Source organism: Indicator indicator, chromosome 10 (genome assembly GCF_027791375.1).
Source record: "Indicator indicator isolate 239-I01 chromosome 10, UM_Iind_1.1, whole genome shotgun sequence".
NCBI lineage: Eukaryota > Metazoa > Chordata > Aves > Piciformes > Indicatoridae > Indicator > Indicator indicator.
In genome coordinates this window covers 16,758,338-16,775,392 of record NC_072019.1, presented here as the reverse complement: position 1 = coordinate 16,775,392, position 17,055 = coordinate 16,758,338, and the positions used below count along the sequence as shown (strand labels likewise).

The 17,055-nt window shown below is 47.2% G+C and overlaps 1 protein-coding gene across 1 annotated transcript in view; it reads left to right on the top strand.

Annotated features, from left to right (window-relative positions):
* Positions 1-12,356, top strand: part of COP1 (COP1 E3 ubiquitin ligase) — a 159,794-nt gene extending 147,438 nt beyond the window's left edge. Inside the window, exons 19-20 of the mRNA XM_054384528.1 lie at positions 10,034-10,078; positions 12,339-12,356. Of these exons, the coding sequence (XP_054240503.1) occupies positions 10,034-10,078; positions 12,339-12,356 (63 nt within the window). The remainder of the gene's footprint in view (positions 1-10,033; positions 10,079-12,338) is intronic.
* The last annotated feature ends 4,699 nt before the right edge of the window (positions 12,357-17,055 follow it).

Here is a 17,055-nt window from a genome sequence, read left to right as displayed (position 1 = left end):
CCAAAGGAGTGCTGTCAGCTGCAAGTCTGGGTTCATGCCTTAAGCGAATGTTTTGTTGGATGGGTGTCACCCTGTCACATTAATGAACTTAAACCCCAAAAGCTGGTGTATTTGCAGCTGGATCTAGAAGGGAAGCACAGAAGAAACCTTTTTTAAAGATACTGAGTTGTTGCTCTTTTCTTGAGGTTCAGATAAGACTAAGCAGGCTTTACCTCTGTGTGTACAAAGGAATTACATTTGGAATGAGATAAAAGTACAATTTCTAAGGATTAAAAAACAAGGTTTAGGCATGCAGGTTCTCAGCAGTAGTGTGGCCAGCAGGAAGGAACAGGGAAGTTATTGTCTCCTTGTACTCAGTGCTTGTGAGGCCACACCTGGAGTACTGGGTTTTGAGGCCCTTACTAGAAGGAGGACAGTGAGGTCCTGGAGAGGGTCTAGAGAAGGATAACAAAGCTGGTAAAGGGTCTGGAGGGAACCGGGGTTGCTTAGCCTGGAGAAAAGGAGGCTGAGGGGAGACCTTCTGGCTCTCTACAATTCCCTGAAAGGAGGTTGGAGACAGGTGGGGGACAGTCTCTTTTCCCAAATAACAAGTGATAGGACAAGACAGGGAAGGTTGAGGTCAGACATTAGAAGAAACTTCTTCCCTGAAAGGGTTCTCAAACCCTGGAACAGACTTCCCAGGGAAATGGTTGAATCCCATTCCCTGGAAATGTTTAGAAGACACCATGGTGGTATTATGGCAATGGTTGGACTTGTTCTTGGAGGTCTTTTCCAACTGAAACCTATGATTCTATGAAAAGAGGGAGAGGTGTGGTGCTCTGGGACATGGTTTAGTACCAGACTTGGTAGAGTTAGAGAATGATTGGACTCGAATGGTTGGACTTAAAGGAGTTTTCCAACTGAAATGCTTCAGTGATCCCAGATGAAAACCTAAAGAGTTGGGTGTTGCTGCTTCTGAAATGTCTTGCTACAACTTCTCCTGTATGTAAGCCATCGCTCCTTAAAGAAGTGCTGTTTAAAATAATTTGTTTCTGCTTGAGCCTGATGTTCACAGCATAGATAATATTCCCTTCAAATCATGTAAATTCCAGCACACAGTGGGGTGGAAGGTTGTGCACCACTTGAACCATCCCACCATGCAGCCCTTCATTGGCAGCGATCGTATGACAGCAATGGGGAAAAAAGACAATCCAATTCCATGTGCAGCACATTGTCCTGCTGGGAAGAGATCTCATCTAGCAGTTCAGCTTTCAGAGCCCTCTGGGTTTTGTACAGTGCAGGTTCATTGTGCTTCCTAGCTTAGAATTCGTAATTTCCTTTCAAAAACAAAAGCTGACTCAAGGCATCCAACAAGAAAATAACCAGCTCTCAGGAGAATTAGAGTGAAAAGCCACTGGAACCTGCTAATTATGAGATGAAGACCAGTGGAGCAGTGGTGGTCTGCTGGGGAACTGCTATTGCATTTTCATGGATGAAAAGACTTTGGGGGTGATGTCAACGGGAAGTTTTGGTGAAATAGGTCTCGGAGGTGGTCTGTGGCTCAGTCCTAAAACCCAGCGCCTGAGTAATTGCCACCTTCAGTAAAGACTGAGTAGCTTCACTTAAAGAAAGGGCTTTCTGTGCAAACAGCATGAGATGTAGTTCAGCTTGTGGCAAAGCAGGTCAAGAGAGATGATTCTGTCCCTTTACTTTGCTCTTTTGAGATCACGCCTCAAATACTGCATCCACTTCTGGTGTCCCCAGCATAAGAAGAACACAGAACTGTCGGAGCAGGTCCAGTGGTGGGCCGCAAAGGTGATCCAAAGGCTGGAGCACCTCTGCTAGAGGATAGGCTGAGGGAGCTGGGGTTGTTCAGCCTGGAGAAAAATAAGACTCTGGGAGGACCTTATAGCTGCCTTCCAATACCTGAAGGGAGCCTACAGGAAGGCTGCAGAGGGACTTTTCATAAGGGTTTCTTGTGATAGGACAAGGGGGAAGGGTTTTAAGGTGAGTGACTGGATCTTAGGAAGAAGTTCTTCAGTACAAGGATGGTGGCCCAAAGAGGTTGTGGATGCCCCCCCTCCCTGAAGGTGTTCAAGGCCAGGTTGGATGTGACCTTGAGCAACCAAATCTAGTTGAGAGGATCCCTGCCCATGGCAGAAGGTTGAAGTATATGATCTCTAAAGTCCCTTCCAGCCCAAGCTATTCTATGATTCTACAGACTTATATTCTACCTATAAAGAACATAAGACAATGGCCACTTGAGCGTGGGGTTTTCTCACCCAGTGGCTTTGCCCATTGTACCAACAAATTTCATTTAATTAGACTCCAGTTCCTCAGGGTTGGCTGGCAGTGGGGCCCTCTGCTTGAAAGAGAATCGCTGTCACACCAGCCATTTGTTAGCAAAACCATCTGCTGGGGTGGGAAGGTGAGAAGTTGTTAAGTTCAAGAATCCTAAACTGTGAATCCATCGAGGGAGCCGAGCCTAGCTGAAACCCAGAAACTTCACACTTACCTCAGTGGTGCCTGCACTGGAAGTCTGAGGCTAAGATGTCTATTGCTTCAGAAAAAAGGGGGGTTAACCAGAGACACAGACTTCCTGGTCTGGAATTGTTTATGGTGAAAGTCCCAAATGAGGTTTCCAGATCATCATATGAATATCCACACTGTACCCTGCACTGTTGAGGCTGCACCTCAAATACTGAGTTTGGTTTTGAGTCCCTCACTGCAAGAAGGACATCGAGGTGCTGGAGCATGTCCAGAGAAGGGCAACAAAGCTGGTGGAGGGTCTGGAGAACAGGTCTGGTGAGGAGCAGCTGAGGCAATTGGGGTTGTTCAGTCTGGAGAAAAGAAAGCTGAGGGAAGACCTTTTACAACTCCCTGAAAGCAGGTTGGAGAGAGGTAGAGTTTGGTCTCTTCTCCCAAATAACAAGCGATAGGACAAGAGGAAATGGCTTCAAGTTGCAGCAGGGGAGGTCTAGGTTGGACGTTAAGGTTGACTAGAGATGAACCTGATTGTTACTGGGAGGGTGGGGTTACAGCTCAGCTTGAGAGTCTGTCTGGAGCTTTCCTTTGCTCTGGAGAGTCCGCTTGGTGTGAGTCCCTCCAAGGACATGTGTGTGTGATTTTTAACAGCTGTCCCTCTAGTCCATCTGATGATCAGAGGACTGGCAGACCTACCATATGAAGAAAGGCTGAGAGAGCTGGGTTTTATTCAGCCTTGAGAAGAGAAGGCTTAGGGGAGACCTTATTGCCATGCCCCAGTACATAAAAGGTGGCTACCAGGAATATGGTGATTCCCTTTTTTCAAGGAGTTCTGTGGAAAAGACAGGGGGTGATGGGTGCAAGTTACTGCTGGGGAGATTCCAATTGGACTCCAGAGGAAAATTTTCACCATGAGACCAGTTAGAGATTGGAATCATCTCCCAAGGGAAGCTGTAGATTCCCATACATTGGTCAGGTTTAAGACTCAGCTTGACAGATGCTGGGCCAGCTCCTTTCAACTACACTATTACCTAGAAAGGTTGGCTCCTTGGGGTCCCTTCCAGCCTGGCATTCTGTGATTCTATGATTCTAGAGTGACTTTCATTTAGTAGTTTCCTTCTCCTCAATGTTTTCTTGCACGAAGTTGTAAAGAAAGAGTGGAAAAGCTACAACCTCAGCTGTCTTTTACTCTCCATTGCACTGAAGCAGCACTGACAACTTTTCACTTGTTCAGCTGAGCATCCTCAAGCTTCACATCCAGAGCATCTCTGAATCTCTTAATGCCAACTGCTCTTGCATGAATACCAGCAGTCAGCCAGACTCCCCTTCCCCTCCTTTTCTTCCCTGAACAAATTGCTTCCCCAGGGTCATCCAAACACAAGGCTCATCTCGGAGGGGAGGAAATTGGTGTTCCTCGAAACCCAGCTATCACCAGGTGAATCATTCCCTCAAATGATGAATGTAGCAGGGATCTCATGTACTCAGGAAGGTCCTAAATTTTATTTTGTTTTCCTTTGCCATCAAGTATGTGCAGCAGAAATTTCTTCTTTTGGCACAATCAATGAAAATCCCTTCAAATCCCAAGGGCAAACACTTCAGAGTTTCCTTGGGTGGACCAGTCATGTTCATCTAGTGCCACGTCCACAAGAAACAGGGATGTGTCAGGTTCAGGATAAAAGGTACTTCTGTCTGGTCTGGTTTTGCACTCAGGAATGATTTACAACTTCATTTTACGTAGTCCCTACCTCCATGTGGATATGTGTCCAGTCTGAGGCAATAACAAAGATTTGCGGTGGAGTTAAGTCCTTTCCAATTTAGAATCATAAAATTGTTTTAGTTGGAAAAACACCTCTAAGATCATCCAGTCCAGCCATTCTCTAACTCTACCGAGCCTGGTGTGAAACCACATCTCTGCACCACATCTCTGCCTCTTTTAAACACCTCCAGGGATGGGGATTCAACCACCTCCCTGGACAGTCTGTTTGTGTTTGAGAAACCTTTCAGGGAAGAAGATTTTTTTCAATATCCAACCTATACCTCCCCTGATGCAATGTGATACCATTTCCTCTCATCCTATCACTTCTTTCTTGGCAGAAGAGACTGACTCACATGCATCTCCAATCTCCTTTCAGGTACTTGTAGAGAGTGAGAAGGTCTCCTCTCAGTCTCCTTTTCTCCAGTCTGAACAACCTCAGTTGCCTCAGCTGCTCCTTAAAAGACTGGTTCTCCAGACCTGCTTCATCACCTTCAGACTTCCAATAATACCATCTTTGCAGCTGAGTAAAATGTTGGCATGTATGGAAGGCTGTTCAGAAGTCTTAGCACAGGACTTCATCCCTGGGGCATCTTGGAGCAGCTCTAGACCTGCACCCTCTATTAATCTTAGGAGGCCTGAGATGCACCTCCCTTTGTCAATGAATCTTTCTAAACTCCTATGTAGTGCCAAGAGAAGTCAGCACAACCTTCTGATGTCCCCAGAGATTTGCTCTTTTCTGTTAACTTAACAGGACCAAAACTCCTAAGCTGCCTCCCATCAATTCTGTGTCTCTCCCTGGTTGGTTGAGATACCACGTTATCTCATGGCAGGAGACCTGAGGGCACTGCACCACATCTCCACCGACCGCTCCTTATCTGCCTCGATGTGTGGAGGAGACGTTGCCACATCTCATCAGGTTACACAGTCAGTGGCTTTCCAGCGGGGTGCAGTAACGCTGGAGATAAGCAGCTGCATGGAACAAAATGCTGCTGCTTGACAGGCACTAAACCCTCTCTTGATTTTTGTTGTGTTTGTTCTTTTTTTGCTTCAATCTTGTTTTAGCGAAGGCAGGTGGCACCTTCTGCCTTTCCTGTTAGGAAAAGCTACAGGTACATGGCATCCATAGGAGGAGGAGCACACATAGAAGAATCATTTTTATAACTGATTTCTTCAAAACAGGACTTAGAGCATCTCTGTGAGGAGGAAAGGCTGAGAGACCTGGGGCTGTTTAGCCTAGAGAAGAGCAGCATGAGAGGGGATCTGATCAATGCTGGTCAGTAGGGCTAGGGTCAAGAGGATGGGGCCAAACTCTTTTCACTGGTGCCCAGTGACAGGACAAGGGGCAGCAGGCACAAACTGGTGCCCAGGAGATTCCATCTGAACAAGAGGAAAAAAATTATTTGCTGTGAGGGTGCTGGAGGACTGGAACCAGAGTAGTTCTGGAGAGATTCCAGACCTCCCTGGACATTGTGATCCTGAGCAAGCTGCTGTGGGTGACCCTGCTTTAGCAGGGGTGAACTAGGTGATCTCAGGAGGTCCCTTCCAACCTCCACCATGTTGGGATTCTGTGATACTCCAGGTGCATCTACGATACATCCCCTTCATCTACTTTGGGAGTTTCTGACTCTTGCAGACAAAAAATTTGGGAGGAATGAGGAAGGGCAGCCTTTCAACCTTTGTTTCAGTGGGAAAAGGTGTTTAAGATCATCCAGTCCAGCCATTCTCTAACTCTACTGAGCCTGGTGTGAAACCAAGTCCCTCAGCACCACATTTCTGCCTCTTTTAAACATCTCTAGGGTCAGGGATTCAGCCCCCTCCTGGGCAGCCTGTTTCAGTGTTTGAGAACCCTTTCATGGAATCAGTTTCTTATATCCAACCTAATCCTCTCCTGGCACAATTTGAGGCTGTTTCTTTTTGTCCTATCGTTTGTTACTAGGGAGAAGAAACCAACACTTACCTTGCTCTAGCCTCTTTTCAGGGACATGTAGAGGTCTCCCCTCAGTCTCCTTGTCTCCAGACTGAACAATCCCAGTTCCTTCAGGTGCTCCTTACAAGACCTGTTCTCCAGACCCTTCACCAGCTTCATTGCCCTTCTGCAAACACACTCCAGTTCCTCAGTGTCTTTCTTGTAGTGAGGGCCCCAAAACTGAACCCAATACCCAAGGTGTGGCTTCACCAGTTCTGGGTACAGGGGGACATGTCCTGGTGAAAGGATTGGTTCAACATGTACTTGGCTGTTGCGAGTTACAAACCTATGGATCTAAGCAACTTCTCCACATGCTTAAGTGTTTAACACGTTGAACACAATGGCTGGTTTAGAGGCAGCACAGAAGGAGGAGAAATTGTGTCTACAGAGGATGAAAAACAAGCTAGCGAGCTGTGTTCCCAGGAAAGCAGCACTGGAGAGCTTTAACAAGCAAGTCGCTGTTTGTTCGATGACAGATTTGGTGCTAATTTTGCTGCTGTCTGCTCCTGTTTGCGTCTCGTGGCTGGTGGATGAAAGCAGCAGAGCAGTGATTAGCTCAGACCCTGCTGGAAAGGAAAGTTAAAAAAAAAAAAAAAAAACCACAACAACCACCACCCAGTGGCTTCTGAAGAACAAGGGAGTGGGAGTATATTACCCTCTGGCATTTTGATTTTATTTAGCAGGTAAAACTGTTCATTGAAGCAGAGTTCATTTGCAGCGGTGCCCCAGCAGACTGCAGCAGCAGGATGAATTACCAGTCATTCCCAGTGCAGACAGGAATCATTCAAACCCCACAGCACCGGAACCAGGAGTTCAAGCTTCTTGCAGTGCAGGCTACATAGCTGCCCCCTAGTTAGGGAGGAATAACTCCCTGCACCAGTGCGGGTGAAGGACTGACTTGCTGGAGAGCAGCTCTGTGCAGAAAGACCTAGGAGTGCTGGGGGACAGTAAGTTCACCATTAGTCAGCATGAGTCTTACGCTTGGTGCCAAGAAGACCTGTGGTATCCTGGGATGCATAGAATCTTAGGATTGTTTTGGTTGGAAAGACCTCTGAGTCCAACCATCAGCCTAAAACTACCATGGCCATTAAACCATCCATCAAGCATGAGTGTGGCAAGTGGGTGAGGAGAGGTTTTGTACCCTCTCTACTCTGTCCTGGAGTGACCTCATCTGGAGTATTGTGTCCAGTTCTGGGCCCCCCAGTTGAAGAGGACAAGGAACTGCTTGAGAGGGTACAGCAAAGGGCTACAAAGATGATGAGGGGACTGGAACATCTGTCTCATGAAGAATGGCTGAGGGACTTGGGATGTTTTCACCTAGAGAGCACTGAGAGTGCTTAAAGGGTGAGTGTCAGGAGGATGGGTCCAGTCTGTTTTTAATGGTGCTCAGTGACAGGACAAGAGGTAAGAGGCACAAATTTGAACACAGCAAGTTCCATCTAAGCATGAGGAGAAACTTCTCTGTATTGAAGGTAACAGAACACTGGAACAGACTGTCCAGGTTGGTGGTGGAGGTTTCTGGAGTCATTCAAAGCCCACCTGGATGCCATCCTGTGCAGCCTGCTCTAGGTGAACCTGCTCTAGCAGTGGGGTTGGACTTTGAAGACCTCCAGAGGTCCCTTCCAACCCTTATCATTCCATGATTCTCCCTTGCGTCAAAAATTCTGTTGGGCATCCCAGTCCCTGTTTTAGTCCCAAGATCACATATCTATCTGTGTTCCCTTCAGTGGGTTTTGATTTTCATGCTGTTAACAAGAAGCTGAGTAGTTCACAGGATTAGACTCTTTTAGCCACTAAATTAAAGGAATTTGGAGCATGTGTTTCCTTTGAGGTTATACTTTCTTTTCAGGAGCTTTGACTTGGAGGAGCATCGGTGAGATAATATCAGGAGTCTTAACTAATCCCTTAATGATTGTACCAGGGGTGAACAAATCCATCTGTAACAATTAGCCCAGTGGTCCACTATGAGGCTACTCTTACTTGCTAAGTGTGGGTTTGTGTTGAAAAACATTTCTCTCCCTTTGCTTTGAAGCTGGTGGCTGTGCAGTGTGCAACCCCGTTGGGCCTGGGTCAAGCTGCCTTCCTGTGCCCTTTGGAGCAGGGCACGTTCCAGTCACAGAGCTTATTAAAAATGCAGGAGTTAACCAATGGGATAATTGCAACAACTTTGTCTGGGGATGGATAGCAGCAGGAAAGGGAGCTGTAAACTCTGTCTGGGAAAAGATTTCACAGAATCACAGAAGGTTAGGGTTTGGAAGGGATCTCTAGAGATCATCCAGTCCAATTCCCGTGCCAGAGCAGGATCACCTAGACCAAGTCACACTGGAACATATCCAGAGAGGTTTTGAAAGTCTACAGAGAAGGAGACTCCACAGCCTCTCTGGGCAGCCTGCTCCAGTGCTCTGTCACTTTCACACTGAAAAAGTTTTTTCTTATGTTTATGTGGAAATTTTGGCTGGTTGGGAGAGAACAGTTCATGGTGGGTGTTTTGGCAGCACACATTGCAACTGTTGGTGCAAAGATGGATGTGGGGCACTAGTCTGGGAGCAGTTCCTGGCTTCCCAGTATGTATGTGCTTTAGGTATATTGGCATCATGTTGTTCTTTTGGGTTTCCCCCTCTGAAGGTCTTGGTTTGTGAGAGTGCATCTGCACTTGATGGTCAAAGACTGGGTTCTGTTTGGGGGTTCCACACTACAAGAAGGGCATTGAGGTCCTGGAGTATGTCCAGAGAAGGGCAACAAAGCTGGTGGAGGGTCTGGAGAACAGGTCTGGTGAGGAGCAGCTGAGGCAATTGGGGTTGTTCAGTCTGGAGAAAAGGAGGCTGAGGGGAGACCTTCTGCCTGTCTACAACTCCCCAAAAGGAGGTTGGAGTGAGGTGAGGGTTGATCTCCCCTCACAAATAAGTTATAGTGGCCCTGAAATTGCACAAGGGGAGGTCTAGGCTGGACATTAGGTAAGTTTTTTTTGCTGAAAGGGTTCTTAGACAGTGGCTCAGGCTGCCCAGGGCAATGGTGGAGTCCCCATCCCTGGAGGGATTTCAAAGCTGTGTAGGTGTGGTGTTGAGGAATATGGTTTAGTGGTGGACCTGGCAATGCTGGGCTAATGATTGGACTAGATGACCTTAAAGGTCTCTTCCAAGCAAAACAGTTCTATGATGCTGTGATAGGAATGCAGTCTGAAGGGCAGACGTTGTCTCCCCCAGTTTTAGCCTGGGGGTCGCCCGACTGATGAAGCAGACCATGAATTTACAGACAAGTAGGATATCTCCAAAGGCATCTCCATCAGTTGGCAGGAGGTAAATAAACGTTGCCTTTGTGAGCAAAGTAGGGCTGGAGCCCTCTCTGCTTATCTTCCCTTCTAAACTGGGGGTATCTGCTCTTGCTTTCTAATCTCATCTCCTCTTTGTTTTACTTGTTGGAAACCTCTTGGCTGTGGGAAAGGTTGCATGGCCTTAAAGCCAGAGAGGTTTTGTCATGGTGATTAAGTTGGTTTAGTTAGGCTGCTGAAGACCTTTGTCCAAAAGATGAAAATGATGATGATTATTTGCCCACTTCACAGGGAGACCGTGAGGATTAATTCATGTTTGTAAATTGCTTTGGAGATTTAAAGCCTTGTAGAAGCAGGAAGGATTATTGCCTTCTAATTCTTCAAGGTAGTATAACTTTTATAAAGACTTTTAGCCTTGAAAGCATCTTGGAAATGGGAAGAGTTAAATTCCTTTGAAATTAGATATACTTCTAATGTTGAAGATAAAAAAAACAGCTACTTCTCTGCTGTTGCATCCAAAAAAGTAAGAGCAGCGGCAGACTGACGGTGCCTCTCCTTTTTATTATTTTTTTTTTTCCAGGAGTCCAATGTGCTGATTGCTGCTAACAGTCAGGGTACAATTAAGGTAAGTTATTTCATGCATCTCCTCTTTAAATACTTGGATCTGTTGTTAGTGAAGAAGCAAGGTCAGAGAAACCATACAGCCGGGAGAAACCATTAGAGGAGGTCATCTCCACCTTAGAATTTTGTAATTCAGATGACAGATTTGCCTCTGCCACATGGTGGAGGGAGTAAACAGCACACCAGCAAGAAAAACCCAGTTAGAGCAAGGTGTGGAAAAGCTGCTGGCAGCCATCCAGCCCCTGCATGCCTCTGCTGCTCCTTGGGGTCCTGGTGGCACAAAGTGTGGCCTTTCCTCAGGCTCACGCTGGGTCCTGTGGCAGCAGAGGCTGCACATCAACTCACCAGCATTAACCAGAGCCTGTCTTCTGGCTGTTGCTGCTGACACAAGGTGCAGCAGGGCTGGAAGCTGAGTTCCTGATGTGCAGCCAGCTGGAGCAGTGTTTGCAATGAGCAGGGATGTTCCCTCACTTTGCTTGCCCCCAGTGCCCAGGCTGGCTGTGACAGGCAGCAGCTGCCAGCACAGGGCTCTGTGCACCAGCTTGCCAGCCTCCTGCCAGCTTTTCAGCACTTGCATTAAAAGTATTCCAGAGCACCAGTTTATTAATTTCTATCCATGGAACACCAATATGGAACAGACTTTGTCCTGCTATGTCTGTCAGTCAGCCAAGCAAAACCAGTACCCAAACTGGTGGCAACTGGTGCTGATCCTCCTAGAACCCCAGCTCTGATGTCATCCTAAGTCATACCCAGCAGCACTGGCCTCCACCCTGCTTGTGAGACTTGGTGGTTAATGCCATCAGCTTGTAGCCCAGAGCCCTGGCTGCTCTCTGTAGCTGCTGATAAAGGGCTTTGCTTGCTGTTTGCAAAGTTACACACTGGGTTAGAGCCATAGAATCATAGAATTGTTTCGGTTGGAAGAGACCTCTAAGATCACCAAGCCCAGCCTTCAACCTAACGCCACCATGGCCATTAAACCATGTCTTGAAGTGCCATGTCCACATGTTTATGAACACCTCCAGGGAGCATCACTCCACCAGCTCCCTGTGCAACCTGTTCCAAAGCCTGACCATATTGTCGCTCTCAGGAAGCTGAGGTCCTCACCTTGATTTTTCCCTGTGACAATAGCAGCTCCCTGGAGCCACTCCAGAGTTGCCGATTTGAACAGTCCTGGAAAAATCACCCAAAAAAAAGCAGGAATGGGGAGAAACCCAAGTGATTTGTGTTTGACTGTGTATCAAGAGTTATTTTTCTCCTCCTTCTTAGGCCACAAGTGGCCTGGTTGTTCCTGTGTGCGATGCCGTAGCTGCTCATTCGTAGGCCATCAGTTGCTCGTTCCGTTGGTCACTTCGCTCTCAGTAAAGTGGACAACATGCACAGATGCTTTTGATATCTTGAAGTGAATCCAGCAGCAACAGAAGCGCATGATTAGAGGAGAGGCTTTGCTCATGCACTTTGCTTGCTAATGAGAAGAGGTAGACAGAGAAATGCGCAACACCCCAGCTGTCAGAACTCTGATATTTCCATTTGCCTTTGGCAGCACACAGAGGAAAGGTCTGGGAAAGGACTGGGATTGCACAAACCTATTCCAGTCTGGAGACAGATGCTGTGCCAGACAATACCCATGGGCTAAAGCTCTAGAGCTTCCACAAACCAGGTTAATACAGGCGGTGACAGCCCTGAGAATCATTTTACTTCTGCCATCTCTAGACCATGCCCTTGAGAGGCTACTGCACCCTCTTAGCATGGACAATGGAATTGTAAGCACAGAGGGCTGAGGGCATAAAATCTCCCCATTTACAGTAAGGGGTGGTGAGACACTGGAACAGGTTGCCCAGGGGGGTTGTGGATGCTCCCTCCCTGGAGGTGTTCAAGGCCAGGTTGGATGAGGCCTCGATAGGTGTCCCTGCCCATGGCAAGGAGATTGGAAATAGATGATCTTTAAGGTCCCTTCCAACCCAAACCATTCTGTGATTCTACGAATCAAAAGTTCCAGGAGCTGGTTTATTGGGATGAGTGGAAATGAGGCAACTGTGGATGGTTCTGCTTCATGCTATAATTTATCCTAGCACAAGCAGACACCAAAAGTGGGACCTTTGCCAAACGCTTATCCCATTTGTGTGATGTTATTGTATGCTGGTGAAGAAAGGGTAAGGGGTGGAGATGGAAGGGTCAGTCCTCTCCTAGTGATCTATATGCTGATGTAGGAGATAATGAATGTCATAAATTCCTATTCTAAATGTCTTATCTTCCCTACTAATCAGGTACTGGAGCTGGTATGAAGGTTTTTTTCTCAAGGCATGAGGTACTTAGTCCTGCCAGTTTGCTACAGTATTCGTCTGAGATCCTCAGTGGGACAAGAAACCGAAACCACCTTGGATGTTTCTCCCCCAAAACCATCATGTTTGGGTTTTTTTCCATTTATGGACTTTGTAGGACATTTTGAGACACTGGAAACACCAGTGAACTGTCTGCCATCATCATTAACTCCACAGACTTTGCTGCTGCTGGTGCTGGTGGTATGGTTGTCTAATTTTTATGATAGGAAAACAAATTCTTTTGAATAAAAACACACCAAAAAAAAGGAATAATAAAATTTATTGAGCCACTAGCTGAAGCTGGAAGATTCTGTCTTGTTGCATATGGGAACAGATTTACTTGGGAAGGGAGCTTACAGGACCACACAGGGCTGTCCTCAGTTGCACATATCCATTTATTTCATCTGGACTGTTCTTCATCCCCATTGGAGAAAAGGGAGGTCTCCAAGCCTTACCTGGACGTGCAAGTGATTCACTTTGAGGTCCCATAATGATATGATTCAGTTGTTCTTTTGATTTATTAATTATTTTTTTTAGGTGCATTAAATATTGAGAAGCGTCATCCAGGTTGACCCCTCCAGAGACTGAAGTCCTCTGGTCCTCAAGAAGAGAAAGGCAGCATCCCCTTCCTCCTCTCCTTATGCTCATGCCTCAACTCAAAGGGGCAGTTCTGAAGGAGAGGTTGAAGTTGTCCTTCCATCCACATCAACCTAGGCCTCTCTGCTGCCTGCTACCACCAACATGCTGAGATGAGGTCATCTGCAGTCACCTGGGACCTGGACTGACCTCACCAAGACATCGTGGGATAACTGTCTCACTCCCACTGACCTGGCTGTGTTTGACTATCTCAGCTACAGGAGGAAACTTCCTCAATGCAGTTACCAAAGCCCTGCACCACTTAACCACCTGTGTGGTGTGGTTGCCTTGGCCCCTCTCTGCACACCACAGGGGCCAAGAGTTGGGGATGTTGCTCGGAGAGGGGGGCTGGAGGTGGTTTGTGACGTGTTTCAGAGCCACGATCTAAGTAGCCTTATGTTTAATGGTCATGCATACACTTAATTGTATATATGGAGGGGGAATAAACCATGATGCTGAGAGTCATCGTTGCTTTGTTGGCAGGACAGCAGGGTGGATAAGGAGGTGGTGCAGATGCAGAGCTGTCAGGATCAATGTCAGAACTGAAGTCTGAGAGTGGAGTGGGTGGGTGTAGCATTTTTTCTAGCTGTGGGTAGCAAAGGTGCAGTGTGTACTGTGATACCTGTGGGAAACATCTCAGTTGCAGACAATCTCTGCATTTGTTTGTGGCTGTGCCTATCTCCCTCACACCTCTGACACTGGAATTGCAGCAGGGCCTTCACAAAGCAAGGCCCTGCCACAGTCTTGACCCATCAAGGAGCATATCCTCCAACTGTTAAAAGCTTGATTCTGCTCTTCCCAGGAAGATTGTGTGATCTTCTCACATCATTTGGACACAGAGTAGAAAAGGAAAGCAAAGATGCTTTTGGGGCTGTGAACAAAGGATCTTCATCTTGGGGCTGAAGCCTTACAGCAGAGTTGGGGACAGATTCATAGAATGGTTTGGGTTGGAAGGGAGCTTAAAGATCATCTGGTTCCAACCCTGTGTCATGGGCAGGGACACCTTCCACTAGACCAGGCTGCTCAAGGCTTCATCCAGCCTGGTCTTGAACATCTCCAGGGAGGGAGCATCCATGATCTGCCTTGGCCATCCTGTTCCAGTGTCTCACCTGTCCTGATTCAGCATTGGTCCCTGTTTCTAGCAGGGCCATAAGGGACATATATATTCCTTCAAAACTAGAAGGATGTGGGACACCCCAAAACTGCTGTTGACTTACGGAGACTTATCCAGTGGGGAGAAACATGATGTGCAGCTCCAAGAGAGGAGTGGATGGCCCTCAGATGCTGCCAGCTGGTTTTCTTTCATGGTTGCTGGCATGCCAGTGGGGGTGATAAGAGAAGGGAGAGAGAGGAGGAGACCGTGCTAGCTTGTGTCCTGCTCCAAGGTGCTACCTGCAGGTCTTTGTTGTATGAGTCACTGGAGTCACTGTGGCAGAAGGAAACAAAATTAGTTCCTTCTGCCTGATGGCAGCTGTCTGACATATCCTGCTGAGCATTTGCCTGATTTCCATTTTTGCTGCATTTTAAGAGAATTTGGTGCTGGATGAGCTGTGCTGGGCTGTGCGGAGCATCCTTCCTAGCCAGCCACCTCTGAAGGCTGAAGTGAGGAACCGTGACCATGGCTTTTGATTTCAGGCATGGGTTTCCCTCAGCTTCTGGTTTGTTTATTGATGCCTACTGATTTATTTTGCAAGCTGCTGTGGTACCCCAGCTCTGCGCAGCCACTGCTTTGCAGGTGACCTCATTCCTTCTCTCCCCCCACTTGAAGGTCCTCTGTGTTTTAAATTGAAATTGCTCCAAAGCTCAGATCTTAGAAGAAAAAAAATAATAAAACAGCAGCTCTTTTGAATGCTGTAAGTTCACTCCTTGAATTAAACAGGGAAAACAGGTTTAACATTATCTGCCTTTAGTTGGTTGTTTTTTTTCCAGTTTTCATTCAGTTTCAATCAAGATGAAATGCAATTTTAGTGTCTGGCCCTAATTAGAAACACAGCAGCTCATAAATGCAAGTTGATGGCAATTTTTTTCTGTGTCTTTGGCTCTTTGTCACAAGTGCAAGGCTCCTTAGCTTAATTCCTTTCATTTTCTTTCCTTCAGGTAACTCTTTGCTTACTGTAAGCTCTTTTAACAGCGTTTGTGCCCTTTTTTTTTTTTTTTTTTCCATGAGCCACCTTCTCAACAAATGGTCCCTATCAGGTTCTCAGCCTTTTTAGAGTTGGGGAGTGATTGAGACCTTCCAAGGTCTCTAGTTCAACACCCTTGCCCAGAGCAGGGCTTATGTCAAAGTTGGATGAGGTTGCTCCAGGGCTTGGAGATGTTCACAGCTCCACCGACCAAGGATTGGTGATTCCCAAGTCCCTATGGGAAGCCTGTTCCAGTGCTTAACTGCTCTCTCTAGCTTAAAATCACTGCTCCTCATCCTATTGCTACAGGCCCTTGTAAAAACTCCCTCCCCAGCTTTTTTTGTAGGTCCCCTTCAGATAATGAAATGCTGCTTGAAGGACTCCACAGAGCCTTCTCTTCTCCAGGCTGAACAGCCCCACCTCTCCCAGCCTGTCCTTGTAGGAGAGGTGCTCCAGTCCTCTGATCATCTTTGTAGCCTCCCCTGGACCTGCACCAGTAGGCCCATGTCCTTCCTGTGGTGACGACTCTACAGCTGGACATAGTACTCCAGTGAGGTCTCACCAGAGCAGAGCAGAGTGGCAGAATCACCTCTCTCAGTCTGCTGGCCATGCTTCTTTTGATGCACCCCAGGATGCCATTCGCCTGCTGAGTTTGACTTCATGCTAGCCCCAGGTACGTGGCAATTCCCACAGGAAAAATGGCTCTGCACAGGCAAGCTGGAAGGGCATAGGAAGTACCTGGAATGTGCCCAACCTGCTGGCAAAGGTGGCATGACATGGCCTTATCCCATGGCAAAGACATGTGGTTAAAGATCTTTCCTTCACTTCATCTGTGATTGAGCTTGGGAGGACCTTTTTAAGTCTCAGATCCAACCCCCTTGCCCAGAGCAGGGCTTGTGTCAAAGTTGGATGTGGTTGCTCTAGGGCTTGGAAATGTTCACAGCTCAACTGAGCAAGGATTGGAGACCCCCAAGTCCTTCTGGGAAGCCTGTTCCAGTGCTTAACTGCTCTCCTTGCAAAGATTAATTGCAGATGGTGGGCATTTAGAGTCTTTTTTGTCACTTTCTTCTTTTGAAAGAACAGGGTTACAAAGCCCTTGGCTGGAAGCTGCCCCAGAATGTTTTTTGCCTCCAGCCCTCACATCCCTGTGAGAGGTGTTGAGTGAGTCAGGCTTTTTCTTTGAGAAAGGGAATTTCAAGCCCTGCCTGGCCAGCCAGCCTCTAATTAATTTTAAAGCATTTAACAGAAGAGTAGGAGGAACACACCTCAGTGCTGGAGGGAATAAAAAATGATGGTCAAGGAGAAATTTAAATGAATATCAATATGTCACAGCTCTTCAGCACTGAGTGTGGACAGCTGCTAAGGAAAGCATTCAAGCCGGGTGCTGGAACTTTGCTTATTTAGGGTAATTTTGTTTAACCGTGGAAGGTTCCTAATGATAGCAGCAGGTAATGGGAAAGCAAAATCTAGCTCCTTCCTTGCTCAAAAATCCTCTTTCCTTCTTTACTGCTCTTTGGAAGTCAGAAGTACTCACCAAGGACCTGCAGTGGTCTAAAGGACCTGCAGTGGTCTAAGGGTGAAGTAGAATGTTCACTGCAACACTTGCCTTGAAGGAATCATCCTGTGTTGGCAGTGTCCACGTGTGCAGACAGTGGTGTTAGCCCTAGTGTCCTGGCCAGCATCCAGCCAAGGTAATTGCATCCTGCCTCCTGCCAGTCACTGCTGCTGCTGCCTGCAAAGACTCTTTCTTAAACCCAACCTCACAAGAAATCCCTCACCTGCTCTCCCAGAGGGGTTTCTCTTCCTCAGCAGTGCAGCGACCGTGTGCTACACTTGGTGATGGGCAGTTGGGTTCTTATGGAGCATCTCTATAAGGTTGGGGGCTGCCACCTGCTTGAAATGTT